The sequence below is a fragment of the Rhagoletis pomonella genome, unplaced genomic scaffold (assembly GCF_013731165.1).
Source record: "Rhagoletis pomonella isolate Grant_MI unplaced genomic scaffold, Rhpom_1.0 Rhpom_scaffold_00011, whole genome shotgun sequence".
NCBI lineage: Eukaryota > Metazoa > Arthropoda > Insecta > Diptera > Tephritidae > Rhagoletis > Rhagoletis pomonella.
The window spans coordinates 30,459,051-30,482,704 of NW_023458565.1; the positions used below are offsets into that span (position 1 = coordinate 30,459,051).

Genomic DNA, 23,654 nt, shown 5'->3' on the forward strand with positions numbered 1-23,654 from the left:
TTACTAAAATATCGCAGTTTTCGTATTTCTGAAAATTACCGTTACATGGGAGGTAGGCGTGCTTATTGTCCGATTTTGCCCATTTTCAATACCATCCGTCCTGCGCTCGAAAGAAGTACACGTACCAAGTTTCGTTAAGATATCTTAATTTTTACTCGAGTTATCGTGTGCACAGACGGACGGACAGACGGACGGACGGACATATAGTCACCGCTTAATCGATTTCTCATTTCATTCTGATCATTTATGTATACATTTTTCTATATCTATCCCGATTCGTTTTGCCTGTTACAAACAACCGTTATGTAAACAAAGTTATAATACCCTTGTGAACAAGTGCGCTGGGGCATAAAAATACTACCAGAACCCAGACCAGTCTTACTAACCATACGTTTCTGGAGACGCTGAAACCAAATATAAGGTTAGAATTTGCGGGATTGGGCTATTGTTCGTAGGTTTGGCCTTGATCGTGATCTAATTCAAATTCGCAAAAACCTATATGTATCTGGTATAGTCCATTAACGACGGATGCTATATGTTTGACTTTGAACTGAACTTGATCGTAACCTTATGGTTGACGCTGAATTCAGATTTAGCAATAATTTAAACATATAGGCACCCTTACTTAGTTTGTTAGCGATTGATTTTGTAGGTATGACCTTGGACCGACCTTGATGCTGACCTGATGGGGACAAACGGACACCTGCTTTGGATTCAGCGACGCCAAAAACCCTTCTGTGTTGCAGGCTTAGACGAGTTTAAGAAATTCTTGTCAATTGTTCAGGTTAAAAGGATTACAATAAATACGAGGGCAGTTTGATAAGTCAGTGATTCTTGAATAAATTTTTTTTTTCGGCAAAAAAGTGTTTCAATTTCTCTACATACGTAGTCTCTTTTTAGCTGTATATACAGATACATGTAGTTCAGCGTTTTTTTTTTTTTAATTCTTTTTAGCGCTTCCAAATAATAGCTTTTCTCAATGATCTGAAAATAGGCGTATTTCTTTAGCGACCTCTTTATTCGATTCAATAGTCGCAGTGGGTTAAATGTGCAGCATATGTTGGCTGATGAGGGAACAATTCGTAACCTAATTAAACAGTTTTGACAATGCGACTGCAGTCGTGCGCATGCGTGAATTTTCTTGATGGAAGAAACTTTCTTTCCGCCAAATGTGGTCGGTTTTACTTTAAGCCAATATTGAATCTGTTAAAAACCACCCGTCATGACCTTGTTGGTGAAGAGATCCACCTTGTATTTCGTTGGTGCACATTCAACTGGACAAGTCCATCACTTTCAATATCTCTTGGTCCCCAGTGTAATGTATTGGATCGAGGTTTAGAAAACGGTGCAAAAACTCCTCCTCACCAAAATTTACGAAGTTTTCTTATTCGCTTTGGCTGACAAACGCAAACAAAATGACATATATAGATTGCTCAAAGTCTATTAATAGCTGTCAATTGACAGCAGTAGTGTTGAATTTAAGGTTACTAGTTATTTAATAAACTGCCAACGAATGGGTTCGGTCGCACAACAGTTCCGTCCATTAGCTCGGATTCGGTTTCGGTTTCGATTTCGGTAAATATAACCGGGTATTTGCCGAACGTCCCAAGAGGAGTATTTAAATATCAAATATTGATCCCAATTAAAATGTAAACTCTCCTAATTTACACTTGATAACTTCGGTGATAAGTTTACTTTTATTGATTTAATAAGTCTACAGAAAATTGTATTCTTACTTTTCATCTAAAATCATATAGGCGGTTCAAAATGGTTTGACAAACCCCCCTATTCTAACGAAGTCACAAAACTCAGCGCCTCACTAATGTGATTTACACTGCGCTCGAAAATATACCACAAAAATTTGATTTTAAATGCCAAGGAAATGCACACAAATTTAAATTTTTTTTCTCTTTGTAGCGGCATACTCTGAAGCGCAGTAGAAATCACAATAGTGATGCGCACATAAGCAAGAAGCACATAATTTATGACCAGGTTCGGGGAAGAAATAATACTTTTTTTTGTCAAGATTTAATAACATTTTATGTATATTTAGAGCTTAAACAGTTGGAATTCGCGAGATCATCCACTTACCAGAAGAAAAGATCTTGAAATTTATATGTACTAACGTCACACTTGTATTTTATGTACATTAGACCGTACCACCTTAAAAAGCAAAAAAAAAAGTTGGCCGTACACCCCGAGTTTAAAGTATTTGTGCAAGGCAACTTCGATTTTTAAATTTTTTTTGCCGAACCTTCCTTTCCTTTTTACATTTTTCGGTAATACCTTCACACGACAATAAATAATATTTTATTTTTTAAAGTTCTACTGGAATAATCATGATACTTTCCCAGCAAAAGTTTAATGCCGTTTCGTGAGCTTTAATTTACTGGCATTAGGTTGGTACGTTAGGGTGATAAGAACTGAGATCCGGTGGGTAAGTACTCGAGGTCAATGAACTTTGGAAAACAAAATTTACAAGACAAAAATATCGATCGAAAAATGTAAAAAGCGATCCCCGCGTGCGGGTAAAAAAAAATGTTTTCCGATACGGTCTACTGTATATACATACATAGATATGTATGCATGGATGTCGGTAATCAAAATATGATTATATACAGTATACAGCATATACATACATATGTATACAGCAATTTATTAACTTCAAAACCATTTACTAACGTGCAATCACACAACGCTAATTAAATACATATAACCCAATTAAATTGATAAACAATAAACAAAAAAGCACATTAAGATGAACAGCATGCAAATGAACGTCGAACGAACGGAACGAACTGAAGACGTCATGCAAATAGAAATAATAAATCAAGTGTTTGGATATTTTGCAAAGTATACATATGTTTTTGGCACACATACTACACAAACATTGCAGTAATGACAGAATAATAAAGAGGCAAATGATGGCATGACGAGTGGGCAGGCAGCCGGGGCGTATGAGCAACGAGTGAAAAAGAAAACAATAGCCAAGTGCGTCGATTATGTGGATTAAATGAGCAGAGAGGTACATGAGCGAAGTATAGGGAGAAGATAATCGATTTAGTAAAGGGCGCTTAGAGATGATAACACTGTAAGACATTTTATCTCTTTTTCTGGGGAATTTATCAAACCAAGTTTTTCTGAAAGTCTGGATTGTATATGTATGTATATGTCGTCCATGTTTTTGCAAAACCTCCCATCGACCAGTTACAAAACCGCCTAAATTACCGTTGTGGCGAAAACGATATTTGGTAACCCTGAAAAATAATAGCTAGAGAAAATACCGCCTATCAAGGCAATGCCTTCAAAGAAAACCCGTTTTTTTCGCTCTCCGTAAGATAGGCGGTTTTGCAAAAACAACGACGATATGTATGTACATATGTATATAGAAAAGTAATTTCTCAGTTTTCCAGGTTGCCAATTTTAAGATTTTTTGTTTCTAATTTGAAGTTGGTGGTCGCAGCGCAGCATTTAAAACAATTAAAAAAGCGATTGAAATGCAAATATTTATACATTCAAAATACCTTTCTGGGGGTCTTGGGGGTTCGAAGAATCTGATTTTGCAATTTATTTTTAGCAAAAACGGCCGATAGGGTGCGATTTAATGTAAAACACATGGAAGGAAGACGAAAGAAAAGTGCAAACAATGTTTTTCAACGATATTTCTTCATATTTGTTTGCACCAAAGTGCACCCAACAGCCGGCGTTTTTGGTAAAAATAAACAGATTCAGATTCCTTGTGCCCGGAAATCCCCATAAAGGACTGTTGATGGTATAAATATTGGCATTTTAATAACTTTTAATTATTTTAAATGCGGCTCTGCGACCACCAACTTCAAATTGAAAAAAAACGCTTAAAATCGCCAACCTGGGAAAACTGAGAAATTTATTTTCTATATACAATCCAGTCATTCAGAAAAACTTGGTTTCACCAATTCCCCAGGCACTGCCGAATAGTGTAATGAGTTTAAGGATTTAATTCAATTCAGAGAATGAGTGCGGAGTTAAAATGTGCCAGAAGCAAATGGTTTGTAAGAATTAAGGATACTGCTGAGTTGGCTCTTTCGAGAAATCGACGAAACTATTTCAGTTCATTTGAAAGCTTTTGCTGATTATACGAGATAATACTGACATTAGGGTGGCCCTTAAAATTATCAAAATGATGAGAAAAAATTAAAAACAATACCAGGGTTTTAAATAATTGATTTGACTTTGACCAGCTATAACTCAGCCAGCATATGAATTTGTACGAATAAGTTTCAATAAATAATATATCAAACTAATCAGATTTCAACAAAAATTTTGTCAAATTTTCCCGATTTTTTTTTTAATCCTGGTAAAATGTATTTATATTTTTTAACTTCTCGTGGATATATTTAACTTGTACGTAGAAAAAAAAGTGGTGCTCCCCAAAAATTTAGATTTTGATATTTTAAGGACCGCCCTATTAAGTATCATTTGGACTAGTAAAAATTATTGAGAAATCAGCTTCAAGACATTAGATTAACTGACACTAAACATAAAATTCGGGTTTGGATCCCCTAAACTAGGGAAAAATGAATTTAAGCTACTTTTCGCAGCCAATCGGGGAGCTATACGAGCCGCAGGTTCGCCACTGCCTGCGGAGGGACGGCCGCCATTGAAAAAAAAAACTGTTGCATGTTGCTCGAACAAGGAATTGAACTTAGGTGCTACCCGGTGAAACAACTTTCATCCCAGATTTTTATCTACCTTAACCAAATACTGCCAGAACAGTATTTTCCCTAAAATGTAATTTTTATGCTGTTACAACAACAACTACAACGCACCTCTAGATAATTAGTTGGCTAAAGCAGCCGCCAATCTCTCTCTCTAATTTATGAGAGATCTATAAAATGACATATTAAAGTCAATGCAACTAATTTTTAATAAAAAAATGAATTAATTTTTCGTTTGATCATAAACTGATAAATATACACACTTTCGCTGAGTGCGATTCGTACCGAAAACCGGATTTATCCCCTTAGTTCAGAACTTTTTTCTAACTCACCCATCCTCTCTTACGAAGAGAAAGTTCTGAAGGTAGATTATTCATTAATTCAATAGTTCTTTGAACTTTTCATGCTGTCAAAATTAGAACTTACAGCGTTGCTGAAATTAATAAAATTTAATTCGTAATTGGAAATTTTAATGACATTTTCTTTTCTACAAAAAATGTTGCCTTATCAGTGACCTCTACGTACAAATACTAAGGAGAGGGCAATGAAAGGGCAACATTTTTTGTAGAAAATAAAACGCCACACATTTTAATTTTTCTCTTTTGAAGTTCATCACACACATGGAATAAAAGTTCTGAACTAAAACAATGAATCCGCCTTAATAGTTCGTTACATAACCGTTACAAAATTTATTGATAACATGAGCAAAGCATACGATTCTGATTATATAATTGCAATTAATTCGGATTATTGAGCAGCTAAAGCTGTGCCGAATATTCGGATTATCGGGTGGAAGGACTATCGAGTTTTGTCTGTATTAAAAACTCGTTCGCAATGACAAAATTTCGCCAATCTTGGTGCTAGGTCCTTGACAGAAAAATACTTATTACTCCTTCAACATAGTACAATAAAGCACTCGGCTTCATTTTGATTTTTCCCAGCGAAATTCTGTCATATTTTCAGAAAAAAAAAACACCTACTTCTCTCGAAGTCCGCAAAACCGTTAGATCCCGTCGTTTGTTCGAAAAAATCAAAACACACACCATAAATTGGGCTGAAGCTTGGCAAAACACCAAAAACTTGGCAAAATACAAAAAAGGAACTCATGCGAAAGCCAAAGGGAAGTAGAAATGAAAGAATTTTGATTTCGCTGAGTGACAGCGAAAAGGCAATTCCACTTCTTTTGGATTACAAATTATAAAATGTGTTTGTGACTACCAGTCCGTGTCGGAAAATGAATGCGTTATCGAGAGTTTTAAGAGGCTGTCAGACGTGGCAATACAATATATTTCAGAAAGGCTGTCAAAATGAGATATTTCAGAAAGCATGCAAATTGCAATTTGTCTTTCGAAAGAGTGTTTTTTTTTTTTGTTTCCGAAAGGCGAAATTTCTTTTTGGCTGTTCACACAGCGAATGAACTTCTGGCAATTTTTCTCGATACTAAAATGCAACCCTGAGCCGCTTTGCCGGATGTTTGTTATTTCTCTTTGTTATAATAAACATTATTTTCAGTTTGAAGATTACTATTATTATGCGTAATTAAAGAATTAAATTCCGAAAAATAATTAGTTAAAATCATTTCTTATATTTTATTCAAAATTCTGCGTTATTATTGCTCACAAACTCACGATCACATGTAACACACGGCAACACTCAATTAGTTTGACAGCACATGCAGCAGAAATAAAAATTGCTAGTGCAGCACGAGCAAGCGCTGAAATATGTTTTCGAAATCGGGTTCGCACTTTCAATTGCAGTCACATCATGCAACTTTTATTTCTGAAACTGATTTCCGAAATGTGACAGAAAGGTCTTTCTGGCTGTTCACACATCGAAATAAAATTTCTCTTTCTCAATTTGACAGCGAATAGCGTGGAAAAGTTGGGAATATTGCCACGTCTGACACGCTCTTTACATACCCGGCTAATCGAGTCTATATGGCAACATGAATTGCCTTGAAAATCATAATCGTACTTTGCTCTCGCCAGCAACCAGATTACAAAGAGGAGGAATGTGATGTGAAAGTAAAGGGGCACTTTGTACCCTACCAATCCGGGATGACTAGGGGATCAATCGCAAAGGAACATGCGACTACTTCCTATTTTGATTCTTTATATGGAATGAACAGTTCCCTTTTGTTCGACCATTTCCTATGTAGACACTAATTGTTCCCGTTTATACCCGAACGGCTATGAAAATCGAGTAATCGCTTTCAAAAAAAAAAAATTACTCTCTTCATGGCAATGCTACATAAATAAGGCAGTAGTTAATTTTACCCACTGTTTTTTGGCTCTCCCTCTAGCGGAATTCGTTTTCTGAAAAATTAACAAAAAAAAGGCCCGCCTTTTGAGGAGTTAGAGGGTTAAAATGTTACCAAAAAAAATGTGTTTCCATTAGATCAGACGTGTCATTCCTGACGGGTCGGGGGCTAACAGATCTCTTATAATACCCGTGTGAAATTAGTTGCGACTAATTAATGCCCAAATATACGCCATGCAGACTGATCCCGAAAGACTGTTATTATATTAGACCCCGATGACAATGATTTGAAAAAACTAATAGAAAATTTCTATTATCCTTTTTTTAATAGGTAAAAATTAATCCACCAAGTTGTTGTGTATGTGCCATTCTCACCCATTTTTTTAAGATAAATATGTTTATTTGTTTGTTGTATGGAATTTTTAAATAATCACAAAAAGAACGTAAATAAATAGTATGTACGTATTTTCCAAACAAATAAAGAAACACAAATGTTATTGTAGAAGAAAATGTTTATAGAAAATTTTAGTTGATAGAGAAGAAAATTTCGCATAAATTCGAACAAATGCAAAAATGAAACAAACAAAAAGGGAACCATTTTCCAATACGCATACAAAAACAACGAAACAAAACAAGACAAGAATGTTTTTTGGAACAAAAATATTTATTTTTCATTTACAATATCAATATCAATTTATTTATTAATATAATATAGATTTGCACAATCTAAATTATGCTTATAATCAACGGTTTAACAAGGATTAAAGAACTGTCACTAAATTTACTCTTTGATAATCTTTCTTTATTATGACAATATTCAAGAGTTATGCTTGCAAAAAAGTATTGCAAGAAGTGTGACAACTCGGGTATTACAAACTTTTCTAAAAATGTAAATCTAACCTTGGTTAACAGCTTACCTTTAAGGAAAGTTTACGGCGCCGAAAAGTGAAGCAAATGAGACCATTAATTGGTGAGTGTCTAATCAAAAGATAATATTTCTATTTTGTAGTGTATAGGTGGTTTTTCAGATGAATCTTATCATCTTTTGATTAAGCAGGGTTCACACGATTTGTACATTTGTACAGATTTGTACATTTCGGCAGTCACAGAATGGTGGTGTTGAGAAATTTGAGTTCAGCCCAATAAAAGCATTTCCAGACAAAAACACTCTGTAACTGCCAAAATGTACAAATGTACAAACCGTGTGATCCCTGCTTAAGACACTCCTCAATTACTCAACCAACCACAAACAGTTGACCAAACAATGAATGACGAATTTCTATAATCGAATTCAACCTTTTTTTGTTTCTTAAAACGAAGTTTTATTTGCGAGCTTAAAACAAAGTAAGTAATTGCATGCAAAATCAGGGCTGTATGGACGATGGCCCATCAACTCAATATTCTCGCTGGTCAAGTAGGCGGTTTCTTGAGCCGATTTGCCAGATTTGGTATTTTTGAGGTGAAGAGTGTTTTGCTTCAAAATTTGCAAAGTACTTAACGCCTATTGGCAAGAGTTATTCGTCGCTTGATCTTCAGGCTAGATCCAAGATATACAAGTTCATTACTTCAAAGCTACATATACATAACTACCAACAGTCACGTGTGTGCCAATACGTGAAGACTATTTGAGTGTTGCTAGGAGGTACTTTGTTTGTCTTGTCCTCGTTTACCGCGGACCAGACTCCCCTGCCTGATTGCTGGAAGCTGGAAAATGCTGCACGGATGGCCCGTCTGTTGAGGCTGATGATATCAATATCAACTGCATACACCAGGCGCATCATAATTTTGTTTTATTCAGATGGCCAGCTCGTACTTACTACGCTTTCCAACATCGGATTGAAGAAGTTGTCAGATATTCCCCTTTGTATTACACTTCGTTTGGTCTCTAACCAAGCGGAGAGGCTTTTCCCAATTTCGACGAAGCTGCTCAACATCACTCTGCAGATTTAAAGTCGTCAAAGTTGGTGTGTGTCAAATTTCTTATCTTTTCCCCAGTATTTGACGCAGTGTAAAATCTGGTCTATGGTGGATTTTCTAGATCAGAAGCCACGCTGATAAGGCCCGAACAGTTGTTTCATAAGGGATCTTTCACACAACACCGTTCATACATATTAGTGATTTAAAATTTATTAAAGGTTAACATAATTTATGAAATCGTAAATTTGTATGGACACTTTTTGTGCGTATTTTTACTTAGGTGCTCATCACTTCTAGAATTATTATTCAATTTAGATAAGTAGGGTCTTATTGTATTTAAAAAAAGAGCTTACTTTGACGTTCTAGAAAGAAACCGGAAGTAAACAAGTCATTTTTGCTGTACCGCAAGTATTTTTGTTATTTTTTTTTTATTTTATTAAAAATCAGGTAACATACCGATAAATCAATGTGGTTGTTCACGCTTGCCTGGTTATCAAGTTATTTGGTTAAAAATGATTTTTCTGCAGTATACTTTGTTGTTGTATAACAATAAAATACACTACAGAAAAATTATTTTTATTTTGTAGTGTATTTTATTGTTGTAAACTGAATAAAAATATAACCAGATAACCAGGCAAGTGTGAACACCACAATGAATAGCTCCTGAAACGCTAATTCGGTTGGAAAATGTTGTTGACTTCACTTCACTTACATTGTGAGTGCTACTTTTTAAGATTAAAAAAAATAAAAATAAATTAGTTATGTTTATCTCGAAAATTGCTCTACTTTTTTATTTTTTGACTTCATATTCGTATTCAGCGGAAATTTTTACTTTAAAAATGGTGGTCAAATGCCATAGGTCGGAACATTCCTTTATTTCTGTGAATTTGTGGTATTCGTCTTTCGGTCTTATGTATACATTTTTATCCCGGGCTCAAAAAATACATATTTATATAGTTTGTTGCTTAATATTTGCAGCATCATGTATGGTATGTATGTAGATCTTCTAAGGCTCGCTAGAATGATTTTAACTCAAGCGAAGAGGGCGGGCGGGCCCATGTGTGAATTTTCTACGTACATCCAAAAGCCCACCTATTAAGAAGGGTTAAAATGTTCCACACAAATGTTCGCCGTCGTATTTTACATAAAACTGCTGAACACATTAGGGGTATTCTCCAAATCTTGCAAAGCCATTGCACGTAGCACGGATTGCACGGATTGCATAAATTGCAAACACACAACAAGAAAATTCATGGGAAACAACATTTCCTATCGCTGCAACGTCGAAACCCATGTATATATTTTGCAAAATAGCATAGCAAGATAATAGCGACCCTGTGCTAGTTGTTTTGTTGTTGGAATTGCTACATATTTCTCTCATTCCTCTCATCTCGCTCACTTAATTTTTTTTTGCTGTCTCTTGTTATTGTATTTGATACATAATTTCGCTGCTTGCTCCCCATGCATGCTACCACTTTGCAATGGGGTGTTCTCGTACTCTTCGAAATTTGGAATAGTATTTTTGCATTTCGTGCAATCCGTGCATCGTGCAAGACTTCGAGAATACCCCTATTGTATGTCTAAAATGTAAGCATTGCATGGTTTCCTATGCCGATTTTCCATGCATGCAGAATGTGCAAAAGGGAGAACTTTAGCCCCCCTTAAATATCTCATACGTAAACTTTCAAAACGCCGACACACATATGGTTTCTTGGCCCCATCTACTAGAATCCGTTATCAGATCGTTGTTATTTGCTAGCTGTTAGATCCCTGTTTGATATGTATTTTTTTGCACTTTTCTGAAAAATGGGCGAAAAAGGCCACCTTTTGAGGAGTTAGAGGGTTAAAATGTTCCACAAAAATTTGCCGCGTTGTTTTTTTGCATACAAGTGCACATTATATGTCTAAAATATTAGGTTAACATAGAATCCTATGCGGGTATGAGAAGTTAGTTTTAGTCACATTAGCAAAGTTATGCGAAGTATTGTCATTTTGGTGTGAGAATAGGGTCTTATGTGTAAAATTCAACTACCACGATGTAGCGAACAGAAGGTGGCGCATTCCGCAAGCCACTACTTTGGTTTTGCCGATTTTTACAGTTCTCGATGTTCATAAACAACACCTCAAAAACTTCAAATGCACTGAAATTCACCATACTTTCACTAAAATCACAGTTCTTTCACATTTCGTTTATTAATTTTTATTAGAAACCATATATTTTCACAATTTAAAGCAATTAAAACACGTTTCCTATCGAAAAATGGAATATTAAGACAAAAATAGAAAAAACATTAAGACTAATCTCACTTTCCCTTTTATGCTCCTATTCGGCTTCGCTACTTTTTACCCACAAATGTCATCGCGCAATCGGGAATGCGCAATCTTCCCAGAATATACTTAAGGTAGGCCTTCTTAGGTAAAGTCATTCTAGAGGCCTAGAAGGGCTGAAAAAAGTGCTTCCTTGCATGCCTTCTAGAAGAGATTATCCATTTAAAATTTACGCGAATGCATAAATTTATATTATTTAGCATTAGAAATGAATTTCAATAAATATTTTAAGTTGCAATAAGACATATTTGATATAAACCTTAAGCAAATACTTCAAAGGTGTATGATTTTTATAAATTACAGAAGCAACTTCAAAACAACTCCTCCAAAAGGCCATCTGAAGTACGTCCTATGAAAGCCCTTCCATGGGTAGCGAAAGAAGAAGCCCTTCAATTTGTGCCACTCTATACAAAAAAGAAACGAGTAAGGAATGTAGAGTGGAAGGCCTCTTGACTCTCAGGAAGGCTTTTCAGAAGGACTTTTTACTCTTGAAATTATCTACTGGGTTGTATTCTATCATTCTTGTTTAACTTCCTATCAGCCACACTCTGCAATGCTTAAATGTACCAAAAGCATATCTTGAATATTGTCTCTTTGGTTTGTGTCTCAAATATTAATATCATTCAAGTCAACAAGAAAACTATACCGGCGTAAAATCGGAGCAAGCAGAACCATTAGCCAATTTTGTTGATCATCGAGGATTTCACATCGAAATTCCGAATATTTTTCCAGAGCGCTTATATTGAACACTTAACTGTCAGTGGGATAATTATTTGGATATTTTTTTTTTTAATATTTGTTCTAATTGCATGATGAGATATATATTACTTTATTAATTTATTGTTATCTAACATTTCGCTCAATTAAACACTTTTTGCAATGTTTTAGGTTATTTTTTATTCGATTATTGTGCAGTTATGTTATGCAAGCAATATTAAATGTACTTTTAAATACATAAATCTATGAGTATGTATGTATATTGGTAGAGCAATGAAAGCTGCGTAATCCCGACGGTTTTCAAAGTCAGCGCGCGTACGTTGTAGCTTGGCAAGAGGCATACAAGCTTATTAACACCAACATTTTTTTTTATGCTCCTAATCTAGTTGATATCCATTGTGGAATTGTGCAATAACAGTTTATAAATTTCCAGTGTAATCATTGCTGATATTTTTGCTGCCTGTGCTGATAGAACCGATCGAACAATTGCAATATATTACAAACATTTCATAGCCAAAACGTGGCAATTTTTCCAAAACTTCAGCATCTCAACACGAGTGTTCATTCATTTATTTGTACGTAGTATAGTTTATACTACACAGCTCCCACTAAGAACTCTTTTAGGAAGCTTCTTTCCACCAGCGTCAATTTCTTTGCAGCACAAAAATTATCCAGTTAAATACGAGCTTAAATACTGTAAGCATTACTCGGCACCAGTTATACGCCGTCTCTCGAAACACTTGCTTTTATGTAGTCTCTTTTTTTCTTTTCTTCTAAACACTTATCTTTAACAATAGTATGTATGTACGTGTGTATATGCGCATATGAATTATGTATATATTAATAATTTTTCATTTACTAATTTCCTTAGTTTAAGAGTATTATTTTTGATTTGATTTCATTTTATTAATTTTAAAATTATTTTGATTTTTTAGCTAGTTGACTCTGAGCTGAGGAGGTCAACTTGGATACGACACGCGTGAGAGCACGATTCTCCGCACGCAAACGCTCATTCTCAGTCTTAAGCTTCTGCAATAGCTGCAAATGACACAAAAAAAAAAACAACAACAAAAAAAGTGATGGAGAAAAAAAGAGAGAAGAACAAGACGTATAAGAGCATGGTAATTAACAAATTTCGTTTTCGTTTAATAATGAAAACATGAAATGTGACGATGATTTAGGACCAACTACATACAATATTTGTATAACAATTCTTTGGATTTTGGATTCTTGTAAATGTAGTGGGCGAGTATGCAGCGGGAACAACACAAAGTTCATTCTGAGGTGAGCATGAAAATTATGAATATATAAAATGTGAACGAACAATGGGAACAATATGAATGCGAATAGAGTTGACAGTGAATGAGGTTCGTGAGGATGATTAAGTTCACGAGTGAGCAACGAAAGTATTTGATGAAAAAGCATATTTACAAGTGACTTCACTGTGACATGTATATGTAAGTGCATATGTTTGACAACCCAAAAAAAAATGTAGCTATGAAGACTTCATGAGCAAATAAAGGTTTTTGAATGATGAAATTTAGATATAAAAAACGTAATGATGTGTTTATGGTGGTATTGTACACGCAAAACAGAGGAGTTTACAAATGGCCTAAAATGTCAAAAATAATCAATGTATGTATGTATGTACAAATGTATATTTGCAAGTGAGGATCAGTTAAAGATCTCGTGGAAAAGATTAAATACATAATTAACAAAAATTACACTGCCAGTTAAAGATACAAAACAAGTAACTTTTAAACAATAAAAAGAAACAACAGACTTTATAAAAATTTTAACCAAATTAGTATGGGACCATCCCTAAGGTGCCGCCAGTCCGATAAAAAAAAATATCCGGCAACAAACATAAAAAAATTGTCCGATATATTGATAACCTGCTCCTTTTTTAAAGGGTTAATAACTACAATCTAATTCGGCTATAAAAAAACTGTGTGATTTTCAAGATATTCAAATTCAATAACTGCCGATTTATTCGATTCCGGTTAAGAGTTACATTTTACATAATGCCATATTTCCACTAGGCATTATAATGACAAAAAATGTATGCCATTTAAAAAATGCCATGTCGAAACAGATATAATGACAAATTGTATGAACTAAATTGCTCGGGTATTTAAAATGCCCAACAATGTCATTAAAAATGTCGTCATTTAACGTCAAATGGAAATTCGGCATTACTGTGACAATCAAAATGAGTAGGTACATTTAAAAAGACAATATGGAAACGAATTTAATGACTATTTTTAATAACGTAAAGACACGGGAATTTTTGAATGCCAAACTTTCTTATTTAACGCCCAGTAGAAATCCGGCATAAAAATTTCAGAATGAATTTGCACGCAAACTATGTAATTAATGACGTTGTTTAATTTGAAATTAAAATGCCATATACATTAGGCATTAAAAAAAAACGAATGTGGTATTTCCACTACGCGTTTAAAAAAAATCTGGTGTCATGCCTTTGTAAAACTTGGTTGCCTTTTCTGTCACTTAGGGCCGTTTTTACAGTGACGAGTTAAGTCTCATTCGGCAGTTAACTATAGGTTTTCAGTACAAAATTTGAAAGTTAACTGCCGAATTTGAATTAACCCACCACTGCGAAAATGGCACTTAGTGCCTAATGGGAATTCGGCATTATATGATTATAATTTTTTTTATTTTTTTCAAAAACAAAAACTCAGCTTGAAAACAGTCCAAGGATTATTCTCATTTTATTAGAAACAGACTGCTTGCTCTTTAGGCACAGCTTAAATTTTAATGAAATATCTGTGGCGGGATATCGTTAAAAATAAGCGAATGCTTTGCATCGAAACATGCGGGACAGAAAAAGGAGTGATGATGCATTTCATCTCGATATAAAGCTGAGCATTTAACCTGCAGGTCATAGCTACAATCTGCGCGGCCTCAAAACAGAAAAAAATTGCACATAAAAATCGAGGGTTATCGATATTGCCGTCAAACTACAACCTTCCGCTTTTGAAAATTCGAAATGGATAACCCTCTACATTTCAAAAGGGTCAGTAATGAATAAGGATTATATTAAATATATTTGGTTTGGCTTTATGTCGTTTCCTGGTGCCATCAGCTCATTTAAAAACTGTATGGATGAAAGCATGAAATTTCGTAAATATATAACAGTGAGTGCGCACTATCACAAAATCTACAATCAAACCAAAACTCAATTTGGGTCTTTTAACCAAGTGCATTGAATAATTGTGATTTTTCAACCCATATTTATAAACAAAACGAGATATTAAAAAAACAAACAATTTTCAGCAAAAGCAAAACATGAATAAATAATAAAACTCTTATGCGGGATCTCCACTGGGCATTAAATGACAAAATTTTTAATGACAATGTTGGCCATTAAAAAATCCCCGCGCCATTATGTTAATAAAAATTGCCATTTATGTCATTACAATGTCTAGTAAAAATTCGAAATTATGAGGGATTTCCACTGGGCATTAAATAGCGAAAATTTTAATGACAAAATAAAATGTTAATATTATTCGTCATTAAGTTTGTTTCCACATGTGATTAAATGGCGAAAACTCTCTCTTTTATTTCAGTGTCTAGTGGAAATCCCGTTTAGGTTTGTTTCCACATGGCATTAAATGGCAAATATTTTTTTCATTTTTCATTTCAGTGCCCAGTGGGAATTCGGCATTAGGTTAAAAAAAAAATCAATGGAGATGGGAGCAGCAATTTAAAAACAAAATAAATAAACATCAAAAGCAGGACAGGAGCTTTAACGAGAAAACAATTAAGCAAACGACGATAGTCAACAAATAAGCAAAACGGTGGCTTGGACCCTAATTTCACGAAACTCTAGCTTTCTCTGCAAATATTTATCAATATTAAGTCCTCCGGCGAATTGATGTGAATCAGAGATGCTAAACAGACGAAACAAATAAAAAGCGATGGATGTCCAAAAAACGAAAATTGCGTCTTCGTTTATTTCGCGTGCAACCGATAAAGCGATCCTTGTTGGGTGCCAAGATTTGTCCAAGATTTAATGATCTGTGCCATTCCCCAGCTTATGCATGTAACTTTCCCTACAACCTATGTATATAATCCTTATCTCCTCTTCTGGTTATATCTCCCAGTAAACACTTCACCTAGCTAAGTCCTGCACTGCATCGCAGGTGGTGTTCTTTTTTCCAATTTGTCATCTCTTTTCTGGGTCTTTTTTTGATCTTGTTTGAGCTAAATGCAAAAGGGCTCAGGACTGGTTGGAGTATTGGTTCCGTTTTCAGAAAAATTTCCATAGCTTTAGACTTTTACGGGATAGAAAACTTACACAGTCCTGAGAAGTACAGTTAATAAAACGAGTAATTCTTGTAGATAAACAATCAGAAAGTAACTTCGATGCGTTGAAGCGGATGAATTTGCCATTTTTTGACACTCTAACCTAAAATAGCCCAAAATCTTGACATGCTGGAGCATTTGCAAAGCCAGATTCGCTTTCCGAGTATTTAAATCTTCAAGAATAACCCCTAGCCGTTCTTGAAACTCGAAATGGTGAAATTTCGCTGTCCTGTATTACTTTCACGACCTCTCAACATCGATTACACCGCGCGACAGAGAATTTTGCACACGAAAACATCAATATAATCGCGAAACTAGGGGCCAACTATAGTAAAACTGCATTTAGTAAAATAGCATTTTGAGTTTTCCTTTTGACCTCAGGACTTTTCTAAAAAGGCTTCGAAATTTCAAAAAAAAATTTAAAAAAATTATTTTTTTTTGTGAACAAAGACGAAAAGGTATTGAAAAATGTCTTTTTAAAACTTCATTCTTGAAAATAGTAATTTTCGGGGACCGTAGCTGTTATCTGTATGATAAAAATTATAATTTAATCGTTAAAACTCGATTTTTATTTTTCTAATAAAATTTAATCGTTATTTTACGATTTTTATTCTTTCGATCAAGGATAATCGAATTTTATTTTTTGGATAAATGTTTATATTAAAGATTTAAATCGGTCATAAACAGTTTCCAAGATTAAAATTGTCGGAAAAAAATCCAAAATAACGATTAAATTTCACCGAAAAAAAAGTCCAAATTTAAAGTACATTTATGTCCTTGACCATTTAGGTGGTCGGTACATATGAGACTAAGCAACTTAAAGAATTACCTTTTAAAAAATTTATCGACCACATGCTTTGCGAAAAAATATGAAATAAAAAAAAAATAAAATAAAAAAAAAAAATTTAAAGTAAAAACCAAAACAAACAATAAAATAAAACAAAACGCATACATAGTAGAAATCAAATGTTCGAAAAACATTTTGATGTGATAACTGCTAAGAAATCATTATGATTTACCAAAAAATTACATCAGCATACATCCAACTGAAAAAAAGTGTAATTGTGTGAATGCACTTAAAGCTTTACTTGGCTTTGGCAATAAATAAACCAGCAGCCTAGTTAATGCACTTTGCTGGGTGCACTTGGATTGTACATTTGTATGCAATAAAAAAAACAACATTTAAATCAAAATAAATATGTACATACTTATTTAAGGTTTTTTAGTAAAAAATTAGTATTCATTTTTGGTGTCTTTCATTATTCGGTTTAAGTGCGTGTACATAAGTGTGTGTCGGGGGGCTGTTAAGTCACAAGAGCAGTTAGGTGTATTAAACAACAATCAACAAACAAAATTTGTTTTTTTTTTTTACTTTCGTGAAAGTGTGTGTGTGCGTGTGTGTGTGAGGGCGGGTGGATGCACTTTGTATGCAAGTGTGCATGTTTGCGTGTATTTTGGTGCTTGCAAAATTATTTACCTTTAACTCTTCTTCCATTTCGGAAAGTTTGCGTTCCATTGCTCTCCTTTCGCGTTTTTCGAGCTCTGAGAGTGAGTTTTTAGTTGTCTGCAAAAATTAAATTTGCGAAATTTTGTTTCGATATTTTCATATTTTGTGGTTTTTGTTTTTTTTTTTCAAATTCAGATATTAACATTTTTATGTAACATGTACAAATACACAGACATAAGTTGGATTAAGAGGCAGCAAGGAGCGTTTAGCGAAATTTATTCGTTTTATGATTTTATGTATGTACCTACGAGTAGTAGATGAGCGTGTGTGCGATTTTATATGCTTTCTGGCAGTTTAGAAAAAAAAATAATAATGTTAGCAAGAGTGTATTCGGGTGGATTAAGAGAGCAACTGGGCAGATAGTAAGTAAGTAAAGAGCACTGTGCAGAGTATGTTAGATGTGAAAGCATAGAATTGTGATTAAAAAGCAGCTGTAATTTATGCAAATAACATTGCTATGTACAAATGTCAACAGAATTAGTTTTGGTGTTGTCGCTTAAGGCGTTGCGTTGTCTGCGATCACTACGATCACACTCTCTTTTTTTTCCTTTTGTGTTATGTTCTGTATCATACAAATGTTGCGGTAGAAAAATAAAGAGTATCTATCTATCTTAACAGCGTTTGAAAGCACGCGCGCAAAAAATATTTTTTTTTTTATTCGTATTTTTTGTTTTATTTTCGCAATTTCTGAAATGTTTATTTTTCTCTCAACTGTTTATTTTTAATGCTTTACATTATTTCTGACCTATGTGTGTTTCTTAGCATGTTTCTTAGCATGTTTTGTGTCATTATTTATTTTGCTTCGGTTTGAATTTGTCTTTCGACAAATTTTATTAATTGCTTTTCTTTTTTGTTAAGCGGAAAGTTGTAGATACATATTTGTATGTTCTTAGTATGTAGCAGCAGTTTTTATTTGTTGTTGGCAGCGGGCAATGCACGTTTGGTATAATTTTTTAATTTTGATTTTTTCGACTTTAAAAATTGTATTTTGTTTCTTCCTTTATGTTTTCAGTTTTATGGATTTGTATATTCCATACCAGTTAACACTTTTTAGGTTAGATACAAATAAAACAGATTTTATACTTACTGCGTTTGTAATTCTTTCGAGTGTTGCTCTACTTTGTACGATTTCTTCATCCTTCTTCTTTAATTGCTGTTTTAGTTTGTCGTTCTCCAATCTGAAATGGGGAAGGTGATATTTGTTGAAATCGATTTTAAGGCTCACAAAAAGTTAAATATGTGATACCTTAGGTATTGAACAAAAAAAAATATGTATATATCTGCTTTTTGGAGGTTGGAAGACAATACATTTTATAAACACTACATTTTATAGTCGCCTAATCGTGCTTTAAAATCATTTTAAACATAAGCCCTATGCACACTAGCATAGTCATAGGATAAATTGCCAGAAAAGTAAAAAGAGGAACACTTTTCTAAAGACTGAAAATATCTGGGAGGTGACCTTGATGGCAAGCTTTCATGGCCAGGGCGAAATTGGGGTATCACACCTAAATTGGTAAGGTACCAGGACACCATCGCCAAACTCATTCCAAGATATGCTGCGCCATGAAGTGCTGGTGGATGAAGACAGAAGTTAGTACCACGCAGGCCAAGCTGAGCAAAAACACATCTGCGAGAACAATATGAAGGATATGAAGCTTATACACCCTTAGATTTCCAGGGAAACACTGCCCATTAGCTTTGTTGACCTTTGCCTTCCCGAGGTTTAACTTCCCACATAACTTCAAGGTCTTTTTACCAAACAGCACCAACAACTATATATACATATGTGCCTACAGTGACTCAAACAAATGACCACGTGTTGTTTTTTTTTTAATATTCGTAATATTTTTCCAGCAAATTTTTTTTGTTATTTTTATATAAAAATATCGTCTAAGCTTTAACCAAACCCGTTCAAATCTCAGTCTCAGACTTTATACAAAATTTAGGAAAATTCAACCAAATTTTCATCAAAATTTCAGCTTTTTATTCTTAGTCCTGATCAAAATGGCGGCCCACGGTTATTAAAAAAAAATGCTCCCTGCTTAACCATCTCAATTTGGCAACAAAAACCGTATGCGTTTAAACAACGGTCCGAAAATCTGACGAAGTATTCGCCTCATCCTGGCAGTGACATGAGCCATTCCGTTCCAAAAGTCAACAACCTTCAGCTTTGGTGAACAATTTAGCGATTTTCTTGCGGCGCGCGGGCCTTGAGCTTTGCATGACGGAGCACGGCCTGAAAATCGAGCTTCGTATGACCTTCGTGTTGGCTCGATCCTAGTCATGATCAGTCAGTTGCTGAAACTTTTTGGCCGAGTTCAACAATAGGAATTTGATATTTTACTCGGAAGCTAGACCTCCCGCTTCAAATCTATAGCAGTTACTTTCTATTCCAAGTTTTCTAATATAAAAACAGCAAGATGGGTAATTGTTTTCTGCATATAGGTTCACAGTCCTAAAAGGGTTAAATCATACTATTAACTAGACACAATTCGAGTTTCAGTATACATATGTGAAAGAGAAACTGGTGTTGGGTTTTATCCGATACGCTTATGTAGTAGAATCTATAGGTCTGTCCGCGAAATATGACTCCCCCAAGTGAGATAGCTAACGACCTACCACATCTATCTGTTTCGCGGTCGCACAACAATCGGGTCTACGCCACCGGTACTGCACCCCAATTTATATCTGGACACATCAAGTAGCAGTCTTCAAAGATGTTAGGATAGGCCCTTTGTGTATTTTCCGCTTATCACTCCTAACAATACTTACTTTGCAGCCTCCCATAGAGCCTTGTAGTCGATGGCTTCGCCATTCTCTGACTTATCACGTGCTTTATTTTCATCTGTCGCGGAGTTCGAGCTGGAGGTGGTGGTACTGCCTAAACGTGAACGCGAAGCGGCACGTTCACCGCCACTCTGGAAGAATAAGAAGAAGAAAAGAAACAATTTTAAAATTATAATTTAAGTCAAACACTGCGCTCATACAATTGCCTAACAATTGTGATAATTAATATAAGAATGTTATAATAGCAACAACTCTTAAGTGATCTTTTCTAACATACACACACACAACGTACTTCATAACCTTCACTCTTCTCTGAAGATGCGCTCAACGAACGTTGCGCTGCACTGCGTGAACGTGAACGATTGCGTGACTTGCGTTCCTGTTCGCGCAAGGAATTACTACGTCCAACTAATGCCGCCATCGCCGCTACACTGCTACTATTAACAGCTGCCGCCATTGAACCACCGGATGCTGATGCGGTGCTGCCGCCGTAGGCGTTCAAATTGCTATTCGAATTGGAGATCGATTTGTTCTTCAGCAGACTTGGCGCTGAGCGTGCGCTGCTTGGCGTGCTTCTATACGATGAACTGGAGCTACCTTTGAAGGAGTTGGACTTGCCAGCGCCGCTACCCATATTCAAGCTGAGCGAAGCCGTGGTCACGCCATTGTCGTAGCTAGTGTAGGGACTCATATAGCGATCGCTACTGTAGGGATTCGAAAGGTAACGCGATTCATAACCACTGCCCCCACCGCCTGCGCTACCACCGTTGGCTGTGGATTTCGAGGAGTTGTACAAAGAGGTTTTATTATTATTGGTATATGCGGCAACTGTGCAAGCAGAGCAATGAATGCATGCTGCCAGAGATGAGGGAATACAATGAATGCATTTGCATTTTGAACGGCCAGCTGGCGATAGAGAAGTATGCCTAGAATTTTTTTGCTGCGTATGCTTAGATGCATGATGATGGTGATGAGAGCTGGTGGATATGGAGCAGGATGAAGGAGTGCTTTTATGGGTTGTGGATTTTGCGTATTGCTGGTGATGTGGATGTGAATGTGAATGGTGATGATGATTTTCAACGCTAGAGCTAACTTTTCGTGGCGTATAATTAGTGGATTTTGATGCTGATGCGGAGGAAATAGCGTGAGCGGATGAGCTGATGGCAGCAGCTTTGGGTGAATAAGCGGGTGCAGTAGTACTAGATGCGCACGTATATTCATAGCGGCCAATTACAATGACACCACCACCACCACCACCACTTCCAGCGCTTTTACCGTTCGAATAGTAGGAACTGCCACCACCACCGGCTGCGCGACTTCCGGCCGTGCTGTAGAGATTGTCACGCGAACCATAAATGCTCGCATACGGGCTCTGATAGTAGGAGGAAGACGATGCCGCCGAAGACGACGATGTGCCAGCGCCAACGCCATTCTGATAGTAACCGGTGCTCAACGGACGCGAACTAGAGCTATATCCATTTGTGTGATTGCTATTGTAATTGCTGCCATTGTAGTTGTAGGCACTGCCGCTACCGCCCACACCCGAAGCAGAGGTGGCACGCGAACTGGAGAGTGAACGACGATGCGAAGAGCCAGCTAGCGGCTGGGAGGCGCGTGAACGTGAACGAAAAGACATTACAGCGACCCTGCGAAGGCTTTCGAATTTTGTGTGCGCGCAGAGTTAAAAAGGTCGTTGGCTGGCGCAATAAAAATACCACAAAACGATTTTCAGCTGTTACGAGTATGTACTATTTTGGAAATGTTCTATACGAACGCCGAATTATTGCGGTCTACACAAATTGGCATGAATCCACGGAACAATTTTGTTTTTCCACAGCGCAATCAACTAGGATGCGCTCAGTTGCGAAAGAATTACGTCAAATCTTAAGAAAAAAATTTTAAATTAAACATTTTATTTTGAAATTGCATATTGCACTTTGTACAATTTGCGCACACAACGCAACGCAGCTAAACCGTAATATTTAAATTAGGCGTTTAAGAATTCAAATCTATTTATTTTTTGCATGTTTGTTTATGCAAATTTTTAATATTGCAGCTCAAAATTTCAATAAGCCATGACGGCACGCGGCAACAGATGGAAATAAATGAATACAAAGTACGAGTACAGTTCTAGCTATCTGGTTTACCTAATCTCTATTTAACCTCCAGCACTTTAAAATTTAAATAAAATTTAAATTACTTTTACCGCGAAGAGTTTTCTCCAGGCATTAGGGCCGTAAAAAAGTTGTTAAAATGTTAAGCTCTCGCCCCTAGGGTTTTTCTAAATGGAAAAAATAATACACTATTTTTTTGTTTAAAAAAATTTATATTTAGAACTGCCTCAAAGCCCATGAAGTTTTCCATGTATTTTATATGAAAAAAAAAAAACAATTTATCGAGGAAATGGTATAGAATTATTGAAAATCAAGTGTTTCCGATCTGAGAGCTCTGTTTCTTATCAGGAGACTTCTAATAATAATTCCCAATTGTTTTTTTCCCAGTTTTTTAATATCAACTATTTTTTATAGGTCCCCCAAAACCACAAATAACGCTTTTGATTTTAAAATAAAAAGCAGAGGTATATTTTTCCGATATAGAACAATCCTAAGGGATGAGAGCATTTTTAGTTTTTTTGTTTTTACCACCCTAATGTACATAAATACATTTGGAAGATTGTCTGCCAAGAAGCGATCGCTATTAGAAATTATTTTTCTGGATGTTGCACTGACTTGACCAAGCTCCAGGGCTCAACCTTGTCATACTCCGGCCTTCTAACCATATGGCTACACCTGTCATTGATCCCGGGCAAGGGTGATTGTACGTTTTATAAAGTAAAGCTATTGATAACATTTTCCTCCAAACAAGTTTTTTTTTCATATACTGAATTTGAGAGTTAAGACTTAAGAATTGAGGTCTTCTTTCATCTAAATATTGTAAAGGAGCCACGCGAAGTACTTGCATGAATGCCATTAGATATGGTGACCCTAGGAAGCGAAAGCTGGGCCTAGCAAGTGCTTCATAGTGGTACATAATTCGCTATGCTATTTCTTGAATTAGTTCTCCTTGTTGATATTTTCAGGATAAAGGACTTCGCCTTTCTGTTAGGTTCT

At 35.5% G+C, this 23,654-nt stretch overlaps 1 protein-coding gene across 1 annotated transcript; it reads right to left on the minus strand.

Annotated features, from left to right (window-relative positions):
- Window positions 1-11,876: 11,876 nt before the first annotated feature.
- Window positions 11,877-22,277, minus strand: LOC118746942 (protein phosphatase 1 regulatory subunit 12A-like). Its single transcript, XM_036480934.1, has 7 exons — window positions 21,838-22,277; window positions 21,142-21,315; window positions 20,837-21,093; window positions 20,530-20,675; window positions 18,842-18,932; window positions 17,725-17,811; window positions 11,877-12,956 (listed from the first exon to the last, which is right to left on the minus strand). Exons 1-7 carry the CDS (start codon window positions 22,178-22,180, stop codon window positions 12,837-12,839), a joined length of 1,218 nt encoding a protein of 405 aa, XP_036336827.1. The 5' UTR covers window positions 22,181-22,277; the 3' UTR covers window positions 11,877-12,836.
- Between the last annotated feature and the right edge of the window lie 1,377 nt (window positions 22,278-23,654).

Bases quoted from the DNA above. Each gene is read 5' to 3' on its own strand.
- LOC118746942 (XM_036480934.1), bottom strand. From the start codon at position 22,180: ATGTCTTTTCGTTCACGTTCACGCGCCTCCCAGCCGCTAGCTGGCTCT. The intron at 21,316-21,837 runs GTTCCTACTATT...CGAAATCCACAG, and splicing joins CGCAGCCGGTGGTGGTGGCA to CCAACGGTGGTAGCGCAGGC. The intron at 20,676-20,836 runs GTACGTTGTGTG...TTATTCTTCCAG, and splicing joins AGAAGAGTGAAGGTTATGAA to AGTGGCGGTGAACGTGCCGC.